At 42.8% G+C, this 25,392-nt stretch overlaps 1 protein-coding gene across 1 annotated transcript; it reads left to right on the forward strand.

Annotated features, from left to right (window-relative positions):
- The first annotated feature begins 1,122 nt into the window (after positions 1–1,122).
- Positions 1,123–24,771, forward strand: C11H1orf105 (chromosome 11 C1orf105 homolog). Its single transcript, XM_036202652.1, has 5 exons — positions 1,123–1,254; positions 9,946–10,020; positions 18,125–18,192; positions 21,533–21,597; positions 23,689–24,771. Exons 1-5 carry the CDS (start codon positions 1,210–1,212, stop codon positions 23,832–23,834), a joined length of 399 nt encoding a protein of 132 aa, XP_036058545.1. The 5' UTR covers positions 1,123–1,209; the 3' UTR covers positions 23,835–24,771.
- The last annotated feature ends 621 nt before the right edge of the window (positions 24,772–25,392 follow it).

Raw genomic sequence — 25,392 nt, forward strand, 5'->3', positions numbered from 1 at the left:
GGACAAAGCAGAACCAATGGGAGTGGTCTAGAAAAGGTAAAGGAATGTTTAGTGAAATACATCTCAGAATGTCGCAGCTTCAAAGGAGCTCTGGAAACATCGCTCTGGGGGTGGAGGTGAGACCTGAAAGACCCCCCAAGGAAGTGATGGGGAAGTGCCTGGACAAAGCCACTTCCTTCCAGGAGCACTTCCCCAGCTTGGCCTTTCTGTGCTGAAGCCATACCCACTGTCCAAGCTGCTCAGGACACAGAGGTCCTGTTAATGAGAGACTATTGTGTACTGAAGCAGGACCAACCTGGCCTTCTTGTCTTTCCTGGTCACTTTTGGGATAACAAATCCAAGGCCGCCCATTCCCATAACAGAGAAGCCTGAGGAGGAATTCACATCAGCCCACCTCCCTCCCCCGCCCCCCACCCCACTTCCTAGGCCCAGGGAAGTGTCAGAGAAATGAAACAGTAACTACTTGATGAGTGACACGCTCCTTCCACATGAACAATGAACAATGGAGTCCCTTCTCACTAAAGGGAGAGGTGTTCCTGGCAGAGGGCCAGCACTTCATATTTCCATCCCTTGGATGGCAGGGCATGCCCAGTGTCTCCCCACCCCCACACCAAGGCCTCAGGCCCCTAATACTTTTAACTAAATGAACTTCAGTGGAGAATCCTGTGGAGATACATGGTATTGCCCTGTCACATCTGCATGGCACTGATAACTGGGAAGAAAGTTCCAGGGAAAGATGGTCTGTAGGAGGAAAGAGGTCATTTTGTGTGCAGGGGCATATCGTCCAGGAAAGGCAGCCAGGCATGAAAGGATGGGTTCTCGGTCTGGTTAAAGACTTCCCATCCATGCAGACGCTTTGGAGAGGGAACGTAAGGAGCACTTCATTCCGTGTACTCATGCTTTCAGGGGCAATCTTTCCCCCTGATTTATTTATATCTCATCTAGGGCTGTTGTTGGTTAGTTTAAAAGGTGGGGGGGGGGGGAGAGAGGGCAGAGCGCGTGTGGGAGCACCTCCAAGGCCTGAGCCCCATGGCCTGAGCTAGCAGAACTGCAGAACTGGAGCAGGAGGCGGGGCAAGTGCCCATGCCTTGTCTCTGGAACAGCTGGGGCCTGTGTCTGCAAGCCAAGGACTCTGATTCTAACTTCCTTTTGCTTTGGTCACTTAGATATCATTCCTCTGCCACCGTTCTGACTTTATGCAAGAAGGGTATGGATTTGCCAAATTTGCTTCAAGTTCCAGATGTCATATATCAGGTACTCAGAACGTTTTCATTGTATCTGCTGGTTACTGTCTTGCCTGAAGAGAGTAGAATATTTTGTGAACACTATATCTTTTCCTTTATCCCTAATAATAGAGTGTGAATTTATTTCCTGTCCCCTTAACATGAGTCTGTGCCGGATGCATCATCAGTGTCCAATGAATATTTATTTGTTTAATTTGTTTTACCCTGTTTATTTTATTTGTGCTTACCCTGACTCAAGTATTTTAGTACCCTAGTATGCCATAACTAAAAAATAATGTTAGCAATACCAAAAAGGGAAAACAGAAATTAATTATGGAAGAGTCTGCCAGAAGCCCTTCGGAGACAACATCTCAGTGGGTAGCTAGATGGTCCCTAGTTTCTAGAGACTTCCCCAGCTTCTTCCTGGCCCCTATGTATGACTTATGTCTTCCCCCAAACAAATCTCTACACCTGTGGACCTTCCACTTAAAAAGCCTACCCTTCCCATCCAGCTCACAGAAAATCCAATACAGCTGGTTGCTGATGGCCCCCAGAGTCACTGTGCGGCACAGGAGCATCTAAGCTAAGGTGCTGGATCTGCCTGCACTTGTAGAGCAAGGAGAGGAGAGGGAAGAGAAGAGGGGGAGGAAGGGGAGAGGAGAGGAGAGGAGGGGAGGGGAGGGGAGGAGAGGGGGAGGAGGGGAAGGGAAGGAGAGGGGAGGGGAGGAGAGAGAGGAGAGGAGGGGAGGGGAGGAGAGGGGGAGGGAGGGAGAAGAGGAGAGGGGGAGGGAGGGAGGGAGGAACACACCTGGTGATGTTAGGAATCCCTTGTAAAACTGCACGCATCCTCAGAACTGTTGCTAGGCAGTACCTGAAGGAGGAGATTTCCCACAGCACTTGGCCCAATGCCCAACACATAGTGAGCGCTCAGTTACTATAAGCAAAGCAACGATCATTAGGAGCCCTCATGGCAGTCAATGCTAACGGGCCCCTCTTTATTGACTCTAACATACAGAAAAGAGTAACTACTCATTCGCAGCCCACACAAATGGAACAGGGGCAGGCTAGATGGGACAAGAGTGGTGATACACCCAGAAACATCCGAGGGTGGGACCAAGGGCTTGAGAAGGTGGGAGGGAAGGTCACTCCAGGTTGGGGGAGGGGCGAGGGGAGAGGGATGGAGGAAGTGGTACCTGCATCCCGTGAGGGTAACACGCTTACACCCCCTGTAATCCAGAGCCAGCTTCGAGAAAGAGCAAAGGAGACTCGGGTAAAGGAAGGAGTATCAAGCTGGGCCTTGGTGGCGCACGCCTTTGATCCCAGCACTCGGGAGGCAGAGGCAGGTGGATCTCTGTGAGTTTGAGGCCAGCCTGGGCTACAGAGTGAGTTCCAGGAAAGGCGCAAAGCTACACAGGGAAACCCTGTCTCGAAGAACCAAAAAAAAAAAAAAAAAAAGGAAGGAGTATCAGAAAGATAGGGAGCGTGAGAGTGCAGCAATGTTTGAAGAACACCCAAGGGTCAGCGCTCCTCAGAAGGGGAGCAAGCCTGCTCTGCCCACCACAGCACAGAGAGCCCATAAAGCCACGAACTGTGAGCAGACATACCTGTTTCAGCACAGGGGTGTTTGGGTCCAAGCTGTGCTGAGTCACCACATGAGTCCCCCTCACACCCTGAATAAGCCAGGCTGCTATGAATGACACGCACTAGGTGATGGGGAGAGGTAAGGAAGACTGGCAGAGGGTCAAGCTTTCAGTCACCAAAATCTAAACTATCAGACAAGCTCTCATCTGCTGCCAACTGCCGGCTCCCCAAGGTTTGCCCTGCGTCTCAGTGCACTGTGGCAGCCTAGACACTGGGACCCCAAAACACCCCCTTGGCTGCTGGCTGCGGCAGAGGGCTTTCCTAAACACTGTTAGAAGCTACCTTCTTGGGGTTAGGGATTAGCTCAGTGGTAGAGCGCTTGCCTAGCAAGCCCAAGGCCCTGGGTTCGATCCTCGGCTCAAAAAAAATTTAAAATTAAAAATAAATTAAATTAAATTAAAAAAAGAAGCTGCCTTCTTGCAGTGCCTAGCATTTTCTGACTGCAATACTGGTGGCTGGCCACTAGATAGCAGTTAGGAGCAACAGCTTCTAGCAGCCTGACCAATAGGAGGTCTGAAAGACCAGTCTCTGGGCAGACCTAAGAGAAATCCCAAACACACTGCTTGAGAATGAGAAATGCTTGGATTTCACCCTCATTTTTGCCTTAGTGGGGTCGGCTCCTCCACTGTTGTGTGTGTGAGAAAGAATCACCCTTGTAAGTTAGAAGGGTCTCTGAGCAGTCTAGGATCTTTGCTCTGTTAGGTACCATGGTTTGCCTCAAGTCACATCCTCACAACCGAGTATGGGATGAGTTTAAGAATCCTTGTCACATATATGGCTCGAGGTAAACACAGGCTCAGCAGCTGCTCCTTTCCAGAAAGAAACTGTCATGCCTCAAGGGAGTGGAATGTTTTGTGGACACACTATCTCCTTCTTTATCCCTATGCCAGGGACCTGCCAAGAAACTGCTAATCATTGTACGGCCAACCAGAGGCCCTGAACAATGTATAGGTGCAAAGGTCCCGACACCTGGCTCCCTTCCTCTTCACCATCAGCAGTCAAAGGGCACGATTTGAACTCTCACATTCCACAGTACATTCCTCACTTACCCTGGAGGGGCCACGAAGCAGCTGCAGGTACAAATGTGCCTGAAGCAGACAGAGAACAAAGACAGACATGGTCTGGGAGAGGGGGCAGACAGCAAGAGTAGAGGGGTCTAAACATGCAGAGACAGGGTCTAAAACAATACCCATGAGAGGGGGTACAGAGAAGAGGAGAAAGCTTCTGGATGAAGGTGAGAAATGAAGCCTAAACAGTCCCTCCAGTGTTTACTGGGCAGATTTTTCACTAGTCACACCCTCACCTAGCATTTCACCCCATGCCAGGAAGGTTACTTATTCTACATCAGGAGAGAAGAAGTGCGTGGGTAACCTGGGGACCTGGAGGCTCTAAACCTCCTTTGCCAACCTCTGGGGCTGAGGATGAGCTAGCCAGGACTCACAGGCTCCACACTGATTACTGCTCTCTCAATACCTTCCCCCATTGGCTCTCCACTCTCTTTGATCCGACTTTGCTTTTCCGATCTAATGAAGTCAGATTAAACATGACAGTATTATTTATTTTGCTTTTAGCAGACCTGTGACAAAAAGCTTTGGCTGAAGGCATTGTTCAATATCAGAGGGCCAGCTGGGAAACAATAAAAGATGGATCCCATTTTCTCACCACGAAACTCTTTAGCTAATTATTTCTCCTTGATTCTAAATTTTGAAAGTCATGACCACCAAGGAAACTACCTCATATTGTCCTAAGTCCTTTTTCTGTTTATATTTATCAAATATATACAACTATAAAAACAACTTTAGGATAACAAAAGAGACTGTTGTAAAATGATTATTGTCACAGAACTTACATTTAATAAATCTGGATAGTAGATTCTTGGTTCTTTTATGTATGCTTAGTATTTTTCCTAATGAATAGTAGGGGGAACTTTTGGACTTATTCTTTGATGAAAATTGATATTTTCAGATAGAGGGGAAAGGTGTAATAATTTTATGAGTTTTCTAGAATAGTGAATTGACTACCCTTTCAGTCTTTAAAGGGTATAGGGCTAATTATGCCCTCAAGTAGTCTCTGAAGATCCACTTTTACCTGAGAGGAAAAAAAGCATCTGTCTTTGACCCTTTTATAAAAACAAAACAGGACAAAAAATTTCCATCATGGAAACTAAGTGGATAAGTTATCAGGTAAGTCTCTTAGGCTTTCTGGGTTACTGTTTCTTCACTGGGTTAGTTAAGAAAGAAAACCAGAAAGGTCCCTGTCAGCTAAGTCAGGAGTAGAACAAGGGAAAGGAAGAGATGTGGTGAAGGGCAGAAAGGACATAGGCAAATTATCATTATATTGAAATCAAGCTTGTCTATTTTTTAAATCACCATCTGGTACTTACATTTTCAGTTTTTGTTATGTAAACAGGTGTGTGTGTGTGTGTGTGTGTGTGTGTGTGTGTGTGTGTGTGTGTGTGTGTGTGTGTGTGTGAGAGAGAGAGAGAGTGTGTGTGTGTGTGTGAGAGAGAGTGTGTGTGTGTGTGTGAGAGAGAGAGAGAGTGTGTGTGTGTGTGTGAGAGAGAGAGATGTGTGTGTGTGTGTGTGTGTGTGAGAGAGAGAGAGAGAGAGTGTGTGTGTGTGTGTGTGTGAGAGAGAGAGTGTGTGTGTGTGTGTGTGTGTGTGAGAGAGAGAGAGAGAGAGAGAGAGTGTGTGTGTGTGTGTGTGGTGTGTGTGTGTGTGTGTGAGAGAGAGAGAGAGAGAGAGAGAGAGAGAGAGAGAGAGAGAGAGGGGATGGGAAGGATAAATAAATAAACTACAAGTTCTTTATCAAGCATTTTAGAAAGCCCAAATCTTGGGCCATGAGCCAGCTCTTAGGAACCTTTAGAAAATATTGTCCTAAAATAAGACAATCTTGCAGTTGTGAAACATGAAGAGGAGTCTTCAACATCTGGGGACTGGTTGACACCTGGTTACACCTCTGTTGGACTTTCTACAGGTTGCTGTCACATTCTATCTGCTGTCTCAAGAACAGGAAATAAGAGACACAATACTGTTTCAGTGTCTCTCACTGGAGAGATGATATCACCAGGAGCTTGGCTGTGAGCCTGGCCAGTTTCCTCTCCATTGCTGTTGCTGCTACTATGCCAGCCTTAGAGAAAGAGAGTAAGGTGGGAATGGTACAGTTGGAAAAGACCTAGGTCCCATGGCTGATAAAGAAAGCATAACCAGAGGAAAGGAGCCCTCTCAAACATGGAATACAAAATGATATACATCACCTTTACATGTGCCTATTGCAGCCACCTCCTGTAACTCTAAGCCTACTTACCTTCCAAACAAAGAGGAATGGAGCAGCTCTTCTAGGAAGCAGGACTGGCTGGTTGTGAGTGTGAGCTGGAGTACAGCCAAGATTAGTTTGTGCTCTTCATGCCCTGAGTTGGCAGTATTAGCACATCTGCTTCTATCCTTTTGGCCACAGTGCCTACCATCAGGAGGGACTAGGGAGCCCAAAGAACTTTCAGTTTTGGCTAGCATCACCTATTGGCTACTACTAGCTCTACTAGGTTTGGAACAGAGCCCTTCAGGCTCCAAACCTGTATTTCTCTCCAGCACCTTATGCAAAATATAACACTAATGTCCTGTAAGATTTGTGTAATACAATGTTATAAATCTTTGTGTATATGTCTATATTTGCATCTGTTAATTCAAATACCATACCATGACTCATTTATTCAATATTTGTTAAATTGTGCACATGTGTCCACTATGGGCTCTAGAAACACAAGGTACAAAGCATAGTTCTTGCATTTAAGTAACTCTTAGCTGGTGGTAGAAACAAAGAGATTGTTTGAATAAATCATAAACTGCAAAGAAAGTTTTACCAAGTCTATAATGGAATCAGAGAGATAAGCATGCAACTCAGTCTAAAAGGGTGATGAGGGGCTGAAGAATGGCTCAGAGGTTAAGAGCACTGGCTGCTCTTCCAGAGGACCCAGGTTCAATTCCCAGCACCCACATGGCAGCTCACAACTGTCTGTAATTCCAGTTCCAGGGCATCTGACACCTTCACACCAATGCACATAAAATAAAATAATAAATTATTTTTTTTTAAAAAAGGGTGATGAAAGATTGGACAAGGAAGCAGGTTTTCTGAAAAGTTTGATAGCTAATGTTGTCAACTGGTCAAAATTTAGAATCACCTTGGAGAGCAGCCTTTGCCCATTGTGTTAATAAAGATGGAGAGACCTGTCAATTGTGGGTGGCACTATTCCCTGGGGAGGAGGTCCTCAACTGAGCATTAGCATGTAAGCATTCATTGAACTCTGCTTCTTGACTGTCAATGCGGTATACCCAACTGCATCAAGTCCTTGCCACCTTGACTTCTCTGCCATGGTTGCCTGCACCTTGGAACTGTGAGACAGAAGAAACCCATAAATTGCTTTGGTCAGTGTATTTTATCACAGCGATGGGGCATGGGCGAGCTGTGTCTTAAAGGATAGTGAATTAACAAGAACACACTAAGAATCTACAGAATATTTTTATCCTCTTGATGCCAAAGGATGCTAGCCACCATTGTTCTGGAACTATATAAGCATTAACTGCACCTTGGGGATTTCACTAATATATTTGCTCCTTGGCTTGTGACAAACTCTGATCCTAACCCACAAAGGGTCTAGTAGTATTCTATGAGGAACCGAGAAGTCCTTAAATGTGGAAGCAACTGACTACAGAGAAGATCTACATAGACCTCTACTACAAATGAGTCAGCCCAAGGCTTGCCTCACAGCTGCTACCAATCCAAGTCTTCTTACCAATCAAACCCACTATCAACGCCCCTTCTAAGAATGCTTTCTTTATTCCTACACTGAGAAGTAGTCCCTGTCTCCTTTCTAAGCCCCCAGAGGTATCATTGATGCTTTGGGTGGCAGTTTTTGAGAGGTACCTGAGTCTCAAGACCTCAAAAATATGGGAAATGGATGGAGGAGCCTGAACTACAGAGTAGAGCACCCCCAGAGTGCCTGGGAAGACATGGCAGAGAATGGATTGAGCTCAACGCCAAGGAGCATACACAGAGAGCTTTCTCTCCAGCCCCTCTTCTCACCCAAGCTCTTCTCCAACCAGGCAACCAGGATGTTCTAACCACCAGAGGATTTGCTTGGTTCTTCTCCCAGGTTATTGCATACTGTTTTCTGTGCCTAGGATGCCTTCCCCTTCTCCTGTTCACCAGAAAAGTGCCTATCTACACATCTCTTGACATTTTACTCTTCTCAGACCCTCCCCTCTGTCCATTACTCCCAGTGAACTCAGCAATGCCCGCTGGCTTCACAGGGGCGTCCAACAGTCATTCACAGCACCTTCCACACCATTAGAGTCTGAACCAGAAGTGTCTCCATGGAAGCCTGTGTTTCCAGCACTTCATCTGCACCTTATGGTCCTATACAGAAGGGTCTGGAGCCTTAGAAAGTCAGGCCCAGCTGGAAGTAAGAGCACTTGGGACTGGACTTGGAAGGTTATGCCTACTTCTGGTTCTGCATGAGCTGTCTACTTCCTGGTCCACTTTTATGTGAACATGCCCACTGCCATCTTCTCTTGTTGTCATGACCAAATGGCTCTGTTCTGCCTCCCCCACCACAATGGACTAAATCCCCAAGATTGTAAGCCAGAGTAAAGCTTTTCCGTCTTCACTCTATTGGGTGTTTTGTCCCAGCCCAGAGAAAGGTAGCGAATGCAACAGTCATGCTCTTGGGATTCAGATTGCTGGCTGGTGAGCAGCTTGACATGAGAAGCTGTGCCTTTTCTCCCTGGGTGTACCTAGCGAATAGTGTATTTGTATTATCTTCATATCTCCCTGAGAGCTTTGTCTTATCCATGTTCCCATATGGCACCACCCCATATATGGTGGCCTCACAATAAATACTGCATCTTAAATTATTGAACCTACCCATTTACACTCATGCTCTCACATGCCAACCCACAACATTAATACTGCGTTGATTCTTTCTCATGTCCTATACAAATGAAGCATATTTTAAATATTTGTCAGTAGGATTCAGTCTTCAAACTCCAAACACCATGTATCTTTCAGAATGAAACTACTTGCAGATCAATGTGACAGAGGCCACCTTCGGTGCACACTCATCATGCTGGGTAGACGTGTTCATCCTCTCCTGTCTCCCACACCTCCCAGGACAACAGGAATGAGTCAGGGCATACATGGGTCAACTGGAAGGAGAAAGCTTAAGTTGATAGTCATTGTCTGCTTATCACTGTGGCGCTCTTCCTGCCTATGTCCTATACTTTCTGTGGGTGTATCACATTACTCTGATGTCAGTGTGCATCAAAAGGTATGAGATAGAATCTCCAAATGTAATTTTAGATTCAAGTTCTCACCTGCCACCTCCTAGGGAAAGCTCTGCCAGAGATGTATGTTAGAGCCCCCTGCTCCAGGTACAAATACCCTGAGGCTTTCTCCCATTTAGCAGAGATGAAGTCAGAAAGAAAGTGGTCTTTATGGTGAAAAGAAGGGTACCCCATCCTCCTTTTCCTGGCTGTTCCTTTGCCCTGGTTGGCACAGCCTTTCTTCCCCAAAGAAGGGGCCTCACAACATGTATCCCAGCTCTAGTTCAGCTCTGACTTAATGTGTGATGCACAGAAGGGCCCGCTGAAAGATTTACAGGAGTCTTCATTGACTCCAAAGTCCTCAGGCCATTTAATGGGACTTGTTTCAAAATGGGGGCAACGTGCTGCCCATAGGGAAATACAGCCCTCTGCCATGTGTGCACAGGCTAAATAAAAGGCAGAGATCCTACTGTATTTTAGTCCCTCGTCCCCTGTGCTATCTGTTCTTACATTTCTGTCACTATATACAGCAGCCCCAAGGCCACCAGCTTGTCTGTGGTCATTCCCTCCTGCTTAAGCCCTTTCTGAATCTATAAAGTGCAGCAAATCCCAGATTCAGCAGCCACTCCAGAGTGCTGAAATCAGAATATCCATTTCCTTTTTATGGAAGGAAAAGTTTCCCTCTCTCCCTGTTTTTAACCTCTTTCCTGCCCTGGGTATCTATCTTACCCTCTCCTCACCCATCTCTGTCTCCTTTCCCATAGGCCAGAAAGAACAAGCATGAAAACCTGTCGCCCAGGAACAAGCAACTATGCTCCGCGTGTCGAGAAATGAAAACGGTAGGCAAAGGGGCCACAGACAGGAAGTTCCCGGGTTCAGAACTCCCCTTCCTCCCCTGGAGCGCTGAAAAAGAAATCGTGATGGGCCCTTTACAGAGCTCACAAAGCAGGCTGTGGGTCCTGAGAGCAGCATCTACTGATATGATATAACCAACTTGCTCCATTTCTGGGAGCCCAAAGTGAATCAGGGTAGGTGGACCAGAGATGAAGAACGTGGAGAAATAGCTGAAATAATGGGCTGTTGCCCAACAGCCACTCTGGGGCTTGCCATTAGCTACATGCTTAGAGATTCCAGGAGATATGGAGCTTCTCTTACCATGACATCCCTACAATCCACACACACACACACACACACACACACACACACATAGGCACACATGCACGTGTGCACACACAAGTTTTCTCCATCATTACAATTCTGAAATAAACTGTTTACTTTGGAGTTTATCATTAATTCAGTCTGAGCCTCAGAAGAGAGCTAGGGAGAGGTTCTATAGTAGCTTCAGCCAGCCAGAGGTGTCCCTTGGCCTGGATAACTATACTTGGTAATGGGAAAAATAGTGGAAAGGAGTGTTATGGGAAAAGAAGACTCTCAGGAGATCTGGAAGGGGAAAAGACACAGGGCTGCCACATGTTGGAGCTGCTACAGAAAAGAGGTCTGTTTTAGGGGAGATCCCAGGTCACAATTAGGACATAGGTTAATTTAAGGATTAGGATTGGGGTAGCGTGGCTATTAGGGTTTGAGTAGGGGTCTGACTTGGTTTAAGGGTGATTTAGCTAACTGTTAAGTGCAGGTGATAAAGGACCACTTCAAGTCTGATATCCACTAATTCTCCTTTGACTTGAGAAAGCCAGGGCTAAGGTTATAATAACACAAAGGGTTAAAGGATGAGAGGCTACAGGGACCAACTGGATAAGGAAGTCTGAGCTGAGGTTATGATAAGTGAAGGTGAATTGAGTGAATTTGTGTGTGGTGAAGCCTGTGGCAATCGCTGCCTCCAGTGTGACCATCTGTTGGTTTTCCACACACCGGGACCAGTGTTCAATGCGAGCATTGACTGTGGTCTGGACGGGGATTTCTCCTGCTTTTGTTCCTGGAATCACATTTAGAATGCCATGACCTCAGGCCTAAGCTGGCCACGGCCAGCTGGCACACTGGGGACTTCAGAAGTTCCTGTTCTCAAGACCTCTTCCCTGACCTTTGCCCTCGCACAGGCCAGACAGGAATAGACCCATGGCCCATTGCTTCACTGCTGGCTCCAGCTGCTACAGTAACAGTCTTCCAACACAACGGTGCCTAGGAACGCTTCCCTGCAGCCGTCAGAACTGGCTGAGGAACTACAGAAAGACAGAAGGCAAGCCTGGAATGCTAGCCTCACACTGCACAGTATCCTCAAGGGAAGGGCCTGTTGCGCTGCTGGAGTTTCTCTGTCACCCACCCTTCCTTAACAGCTCATTCAGTGAGATAGCAGGGTAAATGAAGATGGGATTATGGAAAGGCCCCGAGGAGTAGAAGAGAATTTTATCAGCCTAGTGAAAGGCATCTACCACAAAACCACACATAACATCATGCTTAGGGACCAAAAACTAGGTGATTTCCCTAAGACTGGACATGACTCAATGTCTACACTCACCCTTCCTAGTCTGGACTATAATGTACTTATCGCTGGGGCAATAAGAAAAATTGCAATGACCTGTCACAGTTGCCAAACAAGAGCCATACATTAAAAGAAAAAAGCAAAACTACTTCTATTTAAAGATGATGTGAGGGGGCTGGAGAGATGGCTCAGTGGTTAAGAGCACTGGCTGCTCTGCCAGAGGACCTGGGTTCAATTTCCAGCACCCACATGGCAGCTCAACTGTCATGACAGTTACAACTGTCTGTAACTCCAGTTCCAGGGGACCCAACATCCATGAAAAAACACCAATGCACATTAAAAAAAAAAAAAAGATGATGTGATTTTATATACAGAATACCCCAAGACACAAATACAAACACACACACACATAGACAAACACACACACACCTATGACAGCTAATAATTTAGTATAATAAAGTTTCTGAACACAAAATCAATATGCAAATATTAAATTATTTTATACACTAATAGCAATTTCAAAATAAAATTAAGAAAAGATTCTCACAATAGTATCAAAAGGAGAGTAAAATACACTAAAGAAAGAAGGATTAGATCGGCACACTAAAAATTTTTTTAAAGTATGGAAAGTAATTAAGGAAGACCTATAAGTGGAAAGAAGCCTGTCTTCATGGATTGGAATATTTAATATGGAGATGGTGATTCTCCTCAAATTTATCTATATATGTGGCACACTGCCACTTAAAACCCAAACAGCCTCATTGCAGAAGCTGACAAGCAGATCTAAAATTTTATGTAAAAATGAAAGAGATGCAAAATAGCCAAACCAGTCTTGAAATAGAAGAACAAAGTTTGTGGACTCACACAGCCTCACTTGAGAACTCACTAAGAGACTGCAGTCAGGACGGTGACATTGACACAGGAATGAAAGTGAAGAGCACTGCAGTGAAACTGAGATTTCAGAATTAAATCCTTGCATTTCAGAACAATTGACTTTTTTTTTTTTTTTACAAGGAGTCTATCAAAATTAAATCAGGAAATAAATTCATCTCAGTAAAAAGCACTGGGACAATTGGATATAAATATGCAAAATAACAGTGAAAAACAATTCTCACAATGTATCAGAAAACCCCTGTGATTGTTGATAAGCCAATTGTTTCATATATATATACATACACATATGTATGTAAACAAAAAACATGTAAACAAAAAAGATATAAATCAATTGATCTATCAATATAGACCCTGATAATCCTGGTCACTAGAAAGTTTCATAGTGGTCCAAGCTTGGAGACCAGTTAGGGGAACAACCCCAAGTCTGCACACTCACTTTACTTTTGAGAAGAAACATCTCCCTTCCCATCAAGTCCAAGCTACTAAGTTGCTATAACTAGGTGCCATCCTGAAAAAGGAGCTAGTGATCAAACTTTATCACACTCAAGGAATTATAACAATTCTGATGACTTAACAGGCATTCTGCCACACCCACACAAGGACCTGAACTCACAACCAACTTGATTCCGATGTGACAACAGTACCAAGCTCATATAAGACCCTGCACTAAAGGAGATGGATCTTTTACCATGGAGGGGGACAAGAGTGCCACTCTCAAAAGTCCTAGCCCCTGAGACCTAAGGCATTGGCAGCCCTTGGAGGCAGGCAATATGCTGTAGTCCTTTGTTTCTGCTGAATCCCAATTGGCTGGCAATAGGCCCATGCCTCCATTCAGTCTGGGACTGAGAACGGGCTTAGTGCTGAGGTCCCTTGTCACTGTATCTCTGTGTACATAACTGGATATGGGCCCCAGCCATCACTAGACAAAGAAGATTCTAGAACACTCTGCTATTACCTCCTCCTCCTCCTCCTTTTTTTTTTTTTTTTTAGTTTTTTTCGAGACAGGGTTTCTCTGTGTAGTTTTGGAGCCTGTCCTGGAACTCACTCTGTAGACCAGGCTGGCCATGAACTCATAGAGATCCGCCTGGCTCTGCCTCCCGAGGGCTGGGACTAAAGGCGTGTGCCACCACCACTCTGCTGCTATTACCTTCTTTATGACCAGCTGATTGTGGGCCCTTCCACACTAAGGCCAAGAATAGATACCTACCACCTCCTTCCCCCATGCCCAGTTGCTTATGGGCCCATGCCAACAACAAGACTTGGGATAGGTACTGCATGATCCCTATTAGCAGTGAATGCCAGAAGCCCTTGAAGGGAACAGAGCTTATTCCAGCAGTTCCTGACGAAGCTACCACATCATTGTTGCTATTCCTCTCATAGTTTTTAAGACCCCAAAGGGAGACATGCCACCCCAGCTGTTGTGTATACCACCCCTACTCAGTGTTCCCAACCGCAGTTCTCTTGAACCCCACTCTAGTACACATTGCACTCAAAGCTTTCAATTACAGTCAAAGACTGTATAGGGAGACTACACATAGTTCCTAGCTAGAACCAAAGCCAACCTGGCATACCCGATACATCTTCTAGACAGCACTTCTCAACCCAGGGGTCAAGACCCCTCGGAGGGCTGCATATCAGATATTCACATTACAATTAAACATACTATTACAGCAGTAGCAAATTTACAGTTATGAAGTAACAACTAAATCATTGTGTGGTTGGGGGTCACCACAACATGAGTAACTGTGTTAAAGGGTCACAGCATTATGGTTGAGAGCTGCTGTTCTAGAGAAGGCCCCTTAGTATGAAAGTTGCCTCGTAAAAGTAGTAGAGATAACTGAACCACCAGATACTCAAATCATAACATAGAATCACAATGAATATTCATAAAACAAGGTAAATGGATGCTTTCAAAAGAACACAGTAATACTCTAGCAACAGAGAGAGAATTAGAGACTATAACACAATACAAAAATAATTGACAATGAAATACCAAAGTGAAGAGCCTTACACGCACTCTTGCTGCTCATAATACGGCACTAGAGGTTTTAGCCAAACAAACTAGATAAGAAAAAGAAAAGGATACAGATAAGAAGGAAGGAAGTTAAAGTATTGCTGTTTACGGGTAATAGGAATACATATATATGTATCAGATATACTCCTATAAAATCTATGCATGAGTATATACCTACATATATATAGAGAGAGAGACAGTTAAAGACCATTAAGAGCCCATTTGAACTAATGCAGTCAGGAAATGTTCAGGATGCAAAATAAGCTTACAGAATCAGTGTTTTGTTAGCAATGGTAAAACACAGTTGTTGAAAAAGAATCATCAAAGGAATTCTATTCACAATAGCTAAAATAAAAAAGACATCTACAATGAAAATTAAAGAATTTAATTTTTTAGTTTAAAGATTAATGAAATTAAAGAGGTCATTAATTATAAGAATTAAAACTGTTAAAATATCCATTCTACACAGAGCAAACTTCACATTCCATACAATCTTCACCAAACTGCCAATGGCATTCTAAACAAAACTAGAAAAAAAAAATTCTAAAATTCATATGAAGTTTGAAAGCACTCCAAATAGTCAGTTGTTTTGAGCAAAAATAAAAATAAACAAACAGGGTTGGGGATTTAGCTCCTTGGTAGAGCGCTTGCCTAGCAAGCGCAAGGCCCTGGGTTCGATCCTCAGCTCAAAAATAAATAAATAAATAAACAAACAAATAAATAAATAAATAAATAAAATTTAAAAAAACAATCGGGGGCTGGAGAGATGGCTCAGAGGTTAAGAGCACTGGTTGCTCTTCCAGAGGTCCTGAGCTCAATTCCCATAACCACATGGTGGCTCACAACCACCTGTATTGAGATCTGGTGCTCTCTTCTGGCCTACAGTCACACATGCTGTATACATAATAAATAAATCTTAAAAAAATAAATAAACAAACAAAACAAAAGCTGTCTGACTTCAAAATACACAACAAAGCTATAGTAACCTGAATAGCAAATATGAACAACACAGAGTGCCCCATGATTTTGCAGCCATTGGGTTCTCAACAAAGAAGCCAAAAAGTATGTGCTGGAAGAAAAAACAGCCTCTTTATTAGCAGTGCTCAGGAATCCAGGTCCTCACAAGGAGAAGAGAAAAAAGTGGCCCCTCTTATCTTACAAAAAAGAAACAGAAAATAGATTAAGACCTACTAGAAGGAAACAGGAAAGATACTTAAGACATCCATACAGGTTGTGATTTGGAGGAGAGTGTAAGACACCCAAAGAACAGAAAACAAACATAAATGCATGAGATTATGTAACTGTAACTATACAAGCTTAAAAGATTATATAACTATATATAAGCTAAAAATCTGAACAACAAAAGAAACACAGTGAAGAGATACCTATAGAATGGGTGGGTTGTAAACTACTCATTTACAATGGGCTAATGTCTAGAATATGTGAGGAACTTAACATTTAAATAATAAAAAAATCCAATGCAAAATGAACAAAGGATATGGGCAGTCACTTCTCAGAGAGAAAGATTCAAATAATGGGCAAATTGGGGGGGGGGGGATCTCTACTGCCCTAGGAAGTAGTAAAGGCAGATATTGTTCTGATGAGAATAGTTAATACCTAGTAGTCCATAAATAATGAATATTGCCAAACATGTGAAGAAAAGGGAATGTTTGTATATTGGTGGGAATGGAAATTAGTCATTATGGAGAATAGCATAGCATGTTGGTTCCTCAAAAAACTCAAAATACAACTACCATATGACCCAACTATCCCTCTTCTACTATATAGCCAAAGGAAATTATATTAGCATATCAAAAAGGCATTTGAACAAGCATGCTGATCACTATATTGTTCACAGTAGCTAAGATATGTATCCAGCCTTGAGACCTATAAGGGAATGAAAGGATAGAGAACAGGTATTATATGCATGGTGGAACATTATTCAACGACATAAGGAATTGTATCTTCTTATACAGCCTGATGTCGCTGTGCTAATTAAATGACGTAAGTCAGGTGCAGAAACATGAATATTACCTATTTTCTTCAGATGTAGATTTTTAAAAGATGGTCAGGATGCACAGTAGAGATCATTAGAGGCTGAGAAGGGTGGAAGAGAAAAAAGCAAGCTTGACTAGTGGGTACCAAAGGATGATGAGATAAGAAGTCCTGTAAGCATAAGCCGATAGCACAGTGGGATGACGTCACGTCATGACAACCTATTATTTTATGTGCAGTGGAAGCAAGGAACTGGAAAACTCTGAATACAAAAATAATAATTAGGAGACTATAGTGTTAAGTTTCAAAACTAGCACACTGTAATGAATAACCTAGTGCAATTATGTTTGCCACCTTTTTAAAACTTTAAGTATAGAGAAATATTTAACTACTCTGATTCGATCACCACACTATATGTACATATCAAATGATATCCATACATCTGTACACTTAGTTTAAGAAAATCAATAAATGTGGGGAAAGAATGTTTGATTCACCCAAATGCAGTTTGTCTCAGAAACAAAAATACCATCATCGGCAGCTTTGTTCTGTGTAGCCCCTAGACACCACATTATGCATAAAAGACTCCCAGCCAGAGTGAGGGGCTGCTCACTCTGGGGGTCATGCTCCTCTGCAGGGTGGGGGTAGCAAGTTCCCTGCCCCTCTCTTTGGAGTCAACTGTAGATGAAATTTGAGGAAGAGACAAGGCCTGTTTCTGGCATATTCTCTCCCGACCCCACCCCAGGTCCTCACTGATGCCAGTCTGCTCTCACTTCCCCAGGTACTCCTTTTCTCCTGGTCATTTTCTTCTTTTCCCTCCTCCATCTTCCCTCAGCCAATGATTCAGAACAATCTGACTAAAAATGCTAGGCCGTTCAGGTAGAGCATACATTGAATTTTCCCATTTTCACGTACCAATAGAGGTATTGAACACATAACAATTTGTAATTTTATTGTGTCATGAGTTGAAATCCCAAGTCACTCAGTGAGTACGCCGAGGGAACACCTGCACCCAGGTTTTTGTAATTGCCATTTCACTACCATAGGTGTGATCATCTCCAGAGGAAGGGTGCTGAGTGAATGTGCACTCTCCTAAAGGAAGCCAATGTGGAGTGCTGGGATAATATCTAAGGTAGCTCAAAAGTGTGGCATTTCCTAACTAGAGAACCTATGAGTCTGTGCGGATTCTAGCCTGTGTGAAAGGCACACACTTTCAAATGTGCTTCAAATTGACATCATTTGCTCACAAATTCTGAAAATGTCTTAAATAGGCAATTTAGGATCTAGAAACACAAACGTAGAGGTGTAAAGATGTAGTCCATCTCCTCATGAAGATGCAAGTTTATCAGGAAAGGCAGACACCATTAAGTAAGGAAGTGCAGCAAGGTCTTCTGAGTGGTCAGAGAAAGAAGGCCTTAAAACATGAGGAAAAGAAACCCCAGGAGCCAGCAGTGTATGGAAGACCATGATGGCTACTCTGAGAGAGGGAATGGGAGATGCACAAGGATACATGAGTATCACACACCTCAGGGTTGCTAAGGTCCATTATGTAGGCCAGAGTGTAGTTACAGCCAACGTACTGAATCAGGCTTTTTTCCCTCAGGTACAGCCAAAAAATTTCATAATCCCAGACCATCAGAAACCATCCTTCCAGAATTCTGTGGATCACAGGTGAGCCAAAGATGTAAGTTGGAATCTGACTTAAGTTCTGGTCCTGTCTATTTGGGACACAGGATTGGGACTGAAAGGACAGTAAACAGGATACCCTGGGAATGAACTTCATACTGGTTTTATCTTCTGTTGGAGCCAAGGAGTCAGACTAAAGTAAATTCTTTCACTTCTTTACCTGAATGATCATTTAAGTTACTGTTAGCACAACCTTCCATTCTACCAATATAAAAACCAGTATGAGGAGTGGGGTAGGCAATGTCTTCATTGCCCTTGGGTAGATAATAATTCTTGAATAGATGACATATATATAATTCACAAAATATGGGAGATGACACAAAATTTGTCCTGAGTTCAAGACATCCTCTGTCATCTTTCATCAACTTAAATTCTACTTATCCATTCTATTTTGTTGTCTGCTGAAAGAAATAAAACAGGATACAACAAATACAACAAAAATGAAAATCTAGTTAAATTCTGATTAGTTGGGTTTGATTATCAACAGTGAAGAATTTACTTCTTTATTTTGTAAAACTCTTGGGAAAACATGGAAGGAGTTGGGGGCATGGGGGGGGGGGCTATGTAAAATATAATGTTCTCATTATGAAAACTTCAATTTTAAAAAAAAAACCTCCAAGCCCAAATATGCTGCTATACATGTATGAAACGTCATAATGAAACTCATTGTGTTGTGCACTAACTAAAACGAGCAAAGATTAAAACAACAGCAACAAACATGGCCTCACTCTGACTAAAGCATCAGTGCTCTGAATGCCTTGCAGTAGATAGTAAAATGTGAGCATAGCGTCACCTTCACAGAATAATTATATATGATGCTAAGGCAACATTTAATTCTTTCCCTTATATAAAGAGAAAGGTGGAAGAAACGAACACATCTTCCTGTCATCTTATGTGGCTCAGAAGCAGTGTTCTCATTGCCTTTATGACATTACGGCCTTTTGTTCCAGACTATGACACAAGTCAGGTGCACTGAAACTATGTACCAGTGCTGGCTCAGGTACACAAAGGTCACAGAGGGAACATGTGTCCAGGCAGTCCAAGTTCCAACACTAATAACATTTGCTCATACTTTTTTTTTTTTATCATGATAAAAGTAATTCTAATACTCTTTACAAACTGTAAATAGGAAACTCTTTCAAATCCAGGGTTTCTGAGCAAAAGTTAGTTCTTCTATGAGAGAGACTTTGAAACCTGTTGCCCTGATTTAGAATGTTTTGTACTTTAAGTAAAGCACTTAATCCAAAAATCATTAAATCGTTTTATTTTAAGCAAGTGGTTCTTATTCCTTTAAACTGTGGCCAAGAATTGAATGATCTTAAAATACTCTCAAACCTTTGTTTTTGGTTCCATTTTCAACATAATGATGAAAGAAAGCCTACCACTTTGGTTTGATACATACATATACATGACTGTACAGTATGGATTTGGCTCTGTTTGTCATGTATAAAATCTTCTCCACCCTTTGTAAGTCTCTCCACACATAAGGCTAATGGAACCTCACCAAAACAATTTTCTTTCCCCTTTTAAAAATGCATTTTATCTTGGTTTTTATGTATGTGTGTATGTCATGGGGTGGAGGTGGGGTGCACCTGTGGAGGCCAGAAAGGCATCAGATGCCCTGGAGCTGAAGTTACAGGTGGTTCTGAGCTGCCCAGTGTAAATACAGGGGATTGAACTCAGGTCCTCTGGAAGAGCCAAACCTCTTAACCACCAAGCCCTCTCTCCAGCCCTGCCTCTTCTTAAGTGATTTTAACTATAGCCACTGCAAGAGCTAATGTTTTATGAATGTAAGGAATGAAGGAGGAAGGAAGGAAGGATGGGGCACACATACTTATTTGCTGAATTGTAGAACAGACAGATGGTAAACTATTCATTCCTGAAAAGACTGCCTCCTGTTTGCACAGCATGGACGGAGATGGGTTTTGCTTTCCTTTTTCTCCATCTCAAGGAGCCCTCCAGCAACAAGAGGATTAAAGGAACTGTCTAGACCAGCCATATATTTTGGTAACAGAACAACCGCAGATCTTTGTCGAAGTAGGCGCATTAAAATGTATAGATAGCCTATCAGTGGTTCTCAACCTTCCTAATGCTCCAACCCTTTAATATAGTTCCTCATTTTGGGGTAATCCCCAACCATAAAATTATTTCGTTGCTATTTCATGACTGTAATTTTGCTACTGTTATGAATCATAATGAAAATATCTAATATGCAGGGTTATCTGATATGTTGTCTCTTAAGGGGTCTTGATCACAGATTGAGAATCACTGCTGGCTAGCCCATCAAGTGTTACCAGTTTGTAAGTCTTAAGGAATTAAGCAGTTTAGACCAATCTAGAGTGTCTTAGGATTGAACATATTTGGAGTGGGGAGGGGAGTCACCCCCACAGCCTTGGCTACCAGGAGAAATGAAGAAGTCATAGTCTCCAACCAAAACATTTTCTCAGTTTTGCTTTTCAGGGACAAATGACTGACTTGGAAGATTTCTTACTTTTTATGGAAATTAGAGAAATATTTCCTTAATCTCTACTAGTTTTAGATTCTTCATGTTCTTATAGTAGAATAAAATATTTTTAAAATGAAGTTTTGTCAGAACTCACTAAGATGCTACCAAGGAAAAGCACTAGAGAATTGTGGGGTTTGGACAATGAATTTTTCACCCTGCTGCAAAGGGGCCTAAGGATAGGTAAGCAGATGCTGCAGTGGAGAACGCCTCTGTTCTGTAAAGACACATTCCTGAAGGGAAAACTTGTCTCAGGAGCCCCAAGACCAAGTTCTCATCACAAATAAGATTTATTTGCCCCCGAAGGACAAAGAGCAGGGACTAAGAGACAAAGACCGGAGATAGAGGGCTAGGGAGAAGGGGAAGGGGACAAGGGAGAGGGACGGGACATTTGTCCCAGGACAAAGGACTGCCTCTCCATAGAGCAGAAACAAACGTGCCACATAGGAAAATTGCAGTTTATAACAGAAAAAGGGGAAACCTCGTGTTGTGATGAGTTGGTTTGCTTTCATTGGACTTTTAATTAGGGTAGCAAAAGGGGCTATTTATTAATTGCTGGATTTCAAGTCTTTGATAGCTGGACCTTGGTAGTCAGCCCCAGGAGGAGGAAATGAGCAAATAAGGGAAATGACCTTGGTGGCTAGCTTTAGGAATGTAGTCTAATGTTTTTTTTTTTTTTTAGCAAGGCAAAGGGAATGCAGGAGAATGGAAGGGCCTGCCAGCGCCATGTTTGCCAGGCCCAGACTAGCTAGAATCCCTTCAATTCCTCTTCACTAAGGTCTAGCCAAATGACTAATGTGTTTTCTTGATTCTTCCAATCAGAGAGATGCTCCTTCATCATCCCGATATCCAGCAGTTTGATCACCCCTGCAATGACATTCCAACAGGTTTGTTTTCTTTTAAAATAAGCACTTCCGGTATAATACATACCATTCTCTGGGGCCAGAAAAATGGAAAACTTAAGTTTCTATGATAGCGTCTACATTTTCTGAGCAAATTCTATGCTCTGTCCCTTTTTTTCTTTTGTGTATAATCTTTTGATGTGCTGGGATTGTTTCACAGCTGCCTCCTCCTCCTCCTCCTCCTCCTCCTCCTCCTCCTCCTCCTCCTCCTCCTAACTCCAGCTCACTCTATCCCCTCCAAGGGTCTCACATGTTTTCATGTCATGTTTTCTCCAAGGTCTCTTTAGGTCACATAATTCTGACTAATAGGCCACTTGCTAAAGAACTTTCCAGAGAAATGGGACACTCACTAAGTAAAAGGCTTTCCTCGGCAGTCCCGGTGACACAGATCAAAGTGGGAAGACAGGGTATCATGACACTCCTGAAATGGTCTCACTCGAAAGCCACAATCTTTATCCACAGGAGTCCTAAAACACCAACCTTCCTCCAGAAGCTGCCCAATGCTAGTCCGAGTTCCATTACTACTTATAAACCACACAAAAAAGGCAGTAGTGTACCCCAAGCTATGGCACTGATTGATGTCTCACCCCTTAGAGATGGGTGGCAATGGACTGACAAATATACAACTAAGCCATTCTTTGGGGTGACATAATTTAAAGATTTAGGGCAGCCTAAGCTTTAGTGACTTTTTGTTCCTGTCCTATGGATCCCAAATATCTGAGCCTACCTGAAGCTTTTGTTTCATTTGATTTGTACAGTAAAAGAAATGAAGTTATGGTTACAGAAATCAGAAGTTGATATTTTCTCATAAAATGTTGTAGGAATCATAACTGGAACTGAACTGAGAAGCCCCCTAGAAAGGAAAGTTGAGTACAGAAGAGATATCTTGGGTGGATGCCAAAGGAAAGACCAGAGATCCCACAAAACAATGGAAGGTTTGGGAATCCAACTCCACTGCAGTGAAAAGGGGCAGCCCAGTTCCCATGAATTTCTCACATTTCCAAAACTGTTGACCTAATTCATGATTTTGATTAGGCAAAAGTGAGCAATGGAGACCTAAGCGTAAGAACATCCACACAATGAAAGTTCCCCACCAATGTCCTCTGTTCAGTTATTGTCCCCACGCCAAGAGAAAGAACACTGGGAGATAAGCACACCCAATTAGTCTCAGCATCATCTGTGCTAGTGACATACTTATTTAGAATTTCTCTTGGACCTGGATTTTTTTTTATCAAATTTGTCTTGCAAAGGAATGAACCAAAAATACATATGTATACATGTGCATCTGGCAGAGAAGTGGGACAATACAAAGCACACTAAATCGAGACTAAGGGGAGCGAGATCCTGGTCCTCAACCCCAAATGTTGTTGCTTCTTAATTGCAATGATAAGGCTACACTGCATTCTAGACTTTCAAGCCTGTAACTGAGTTAGCTCCCATTTGGCTTGACCAAGCAGACTTGTTTCAGAAAATTCAGAGCTTCAACTCCCTCATTCATTCAGTTAGTTCCAATGGGAAAGTGTTGTTGGACGCATGATTTATCTCCTTTAAGCAATGTGTATTCTGGAAAAGATAAATGTAAACATTTTTAAAAAATCAAATCACATTTGAAGAAGAGGTCAGGATGGTAAGGATTTTAGGGTTATTCACAAGCTGAAGTTCCTTTTGAAATACTAAATCCTTTTCCTACTGTAGCCTTTTTGTGAGATCATGACTATTATTTTTTCAAAGAACAGGACTCTGGACACATGTGTCCTGGAACAGTCTCCTGAGAATTGAGCCCTTTTTTCCCTTGAGTTAATAGTACAACTCCAGATATACTTTAAATCCGATTTAAATTTAATTGGCAATACTCCTAACTCTTGGGTGTTATTTCTAAATTTCACTTGGCATCTTCAATCAGATTTAGAAAAGTTTAAATTTTGTTGGCATGAGATGGTGCTATTAAAAGAAATTCTTATGTGAATTTTGAGTATTTGCTAAGGCTGGAGGAGTCTCTGGCGGCCATGGGTTGTGTTGTGTTTTTGTAAGAACAGTGTCCAGGTCTTTATTTTCTGTTCTTGCTCTGTCTTCTAGAGAGCATTCGCTACAGACTGCCCATTATGGGCCCCAGGACCGCTGTCTTCCACAGGCTGCTGTCAGGTGCCTACACAACTCCTCTGGAGACTCAACACCTCTCCCTTCCCAGAAAGAAACTAAAGGGCAAGACAGTGAAGCAGTGAGTGGCCAGAGCCAATTCCCCCGAAGTGTCAGGGAAAAGACCACCACCCCTCCAAGCTGTTCTGATACTGGTGCCTTCCATAGTCTTGTATCTCCTGAAAGATGATTCATCTTTTTCCTTCCTGTATGCTGCTAGTCTAGCTCTTACCACTTTCTCCTAAAGATAAAATGGTTTAATTTACATAAATATAAAGATTTATTGATTAACACAGAACATGATAAGTGTGCCTTGTGTTATTTTGCTGAAGATTTTAGTGCTTGTTATAATAAATGACAATCCTCTCCTTAAAAGTCATGGGTTTCCTATGAAAGTCATTTAGCCCATTCCTTCAGGCAAGAGGACCAGGGATAATGCCTAGAGCCCTCTATAACCTTATTAAGAATCAAGGAGAAAAGGGAGAAAACATCTGCCTTTTCCTGTCAGTTAATTTTGTGGATGACAGGACACTGATGTAATAACTGGAAAATGACACGTGATTATTGTTGCATCAGTCACAGGGACTATGCCCCCCACCTTGCCTTCTTGTGACACCTCTTTTATTGCCTTGCAAGTCGATCAAGTGTTCAGCCAGTCTTCCCTTGTATTTTATAATGAGTTTATTTTTATATGAAAACACATGCTTCCAGATCTGTGCTGTTCTGTATGTACACAGTTTGTGTAATACAAAAGATCATCCTAAGCTTGCCAATATTATGTTCATGGTCATACATGTTCCAAGCCAAGTTTCAAGAGGCTTTGTATAAAAAAGGCCTTCTGTTTCTTAGGAAGAGACTGCCTAGTGGAAGCCCACCCCATAACTAAGTGGATGCTAGACCAATCTGTGAGACTCAACCTGTGCCAACTGATTTTGAAGAATAGAATTACAGGAATTCAGATAAATGAACCAGTGTCTATAGTGATAATTTATTTGTATTGAAGTGTGATTTTATTTGTATGTCAATAAAGTTGCCTTGAGGTCCGAGCAAGCCAGAGCAGAAGCTGGGTGGTAGTGGTGCACGCCTTTAATCCCAGCACTTGGAAGGCAGAGCTAGGTAGATCTCTGTGTGTTCAAGGACACAGCCAGCATGGCAGACACACGCCTTTAATTTCAATACCAACCATAGAAGACCTGGAGGTCTGTACAAACAGGCAGTGATGAGGAGGTCATGTGGCTGGGTTTACAACCAATGAGAAAACAGAACAGAAAGTCTTTAAATAGAAAGGACGCACAGAAGTAGGTCTCTTGCGGAGAGGAAGAACAGCAGAAGCAGTGAAGGGTAAGGTTTTCCCCTCTTGCTCTGACCTCGTGGTTTTTAACTCTGCAATTGGTTCTGTGTTTCTTATTTAACAAGCTGGTTACATCTACAAGTATCCAAATTGAACTCAACAAAAACAAAATAAACCAAAGCAAACAAAAACAACAAAACCTGCTTCATTGTCTTTTTTTTTTTTAATTTGGAGCTGAGGAACAAACCCAGTGCCTTGCGCTTGCTAGGCAAGCACACTACCACTGAGCTAAATCCCCAACCCCAGGCTATGATTCTTGTTTCCACTGCCTTTGGAGTTCAAGAACTTCAAAA

The sequence above is a fragment of the Onychomys torridus genome, chromosome 11, assembly GCF_903995425.1.
Source record: "Onychomys torridus chromosome 11, mOncTor1.1, whole genome shotgun sequence".
NCBI lineage: Eukaryota > Metazoa > Chordata > Mammalia > Rodentia > Cricetidae > Onychomys > Onychomys torridus.

Coding starts and splice junctions, on each gene's coding strand:
- C11H1orf105 (XM_036202652.1), top strand. CDS start 1,210: ATGGATTTGCCAAATTTGCTTCAAGTTCCAGATGTCATATATCAG. Junction 10,021..18,124: donor CGTGTCGAGAAATGAAAACG/GTAGGCAAAGGG, acceptor TTTTTCCCTCAG/GTACAGCCAAAAAATTTCAT. Junction 21,598..23,688: donor CTGCAATGACATTCCAACAG/GTTTGTTTTCTT, acceptor TCTGTCTTCTAG/AGAGCATTCGCTACAGACTG.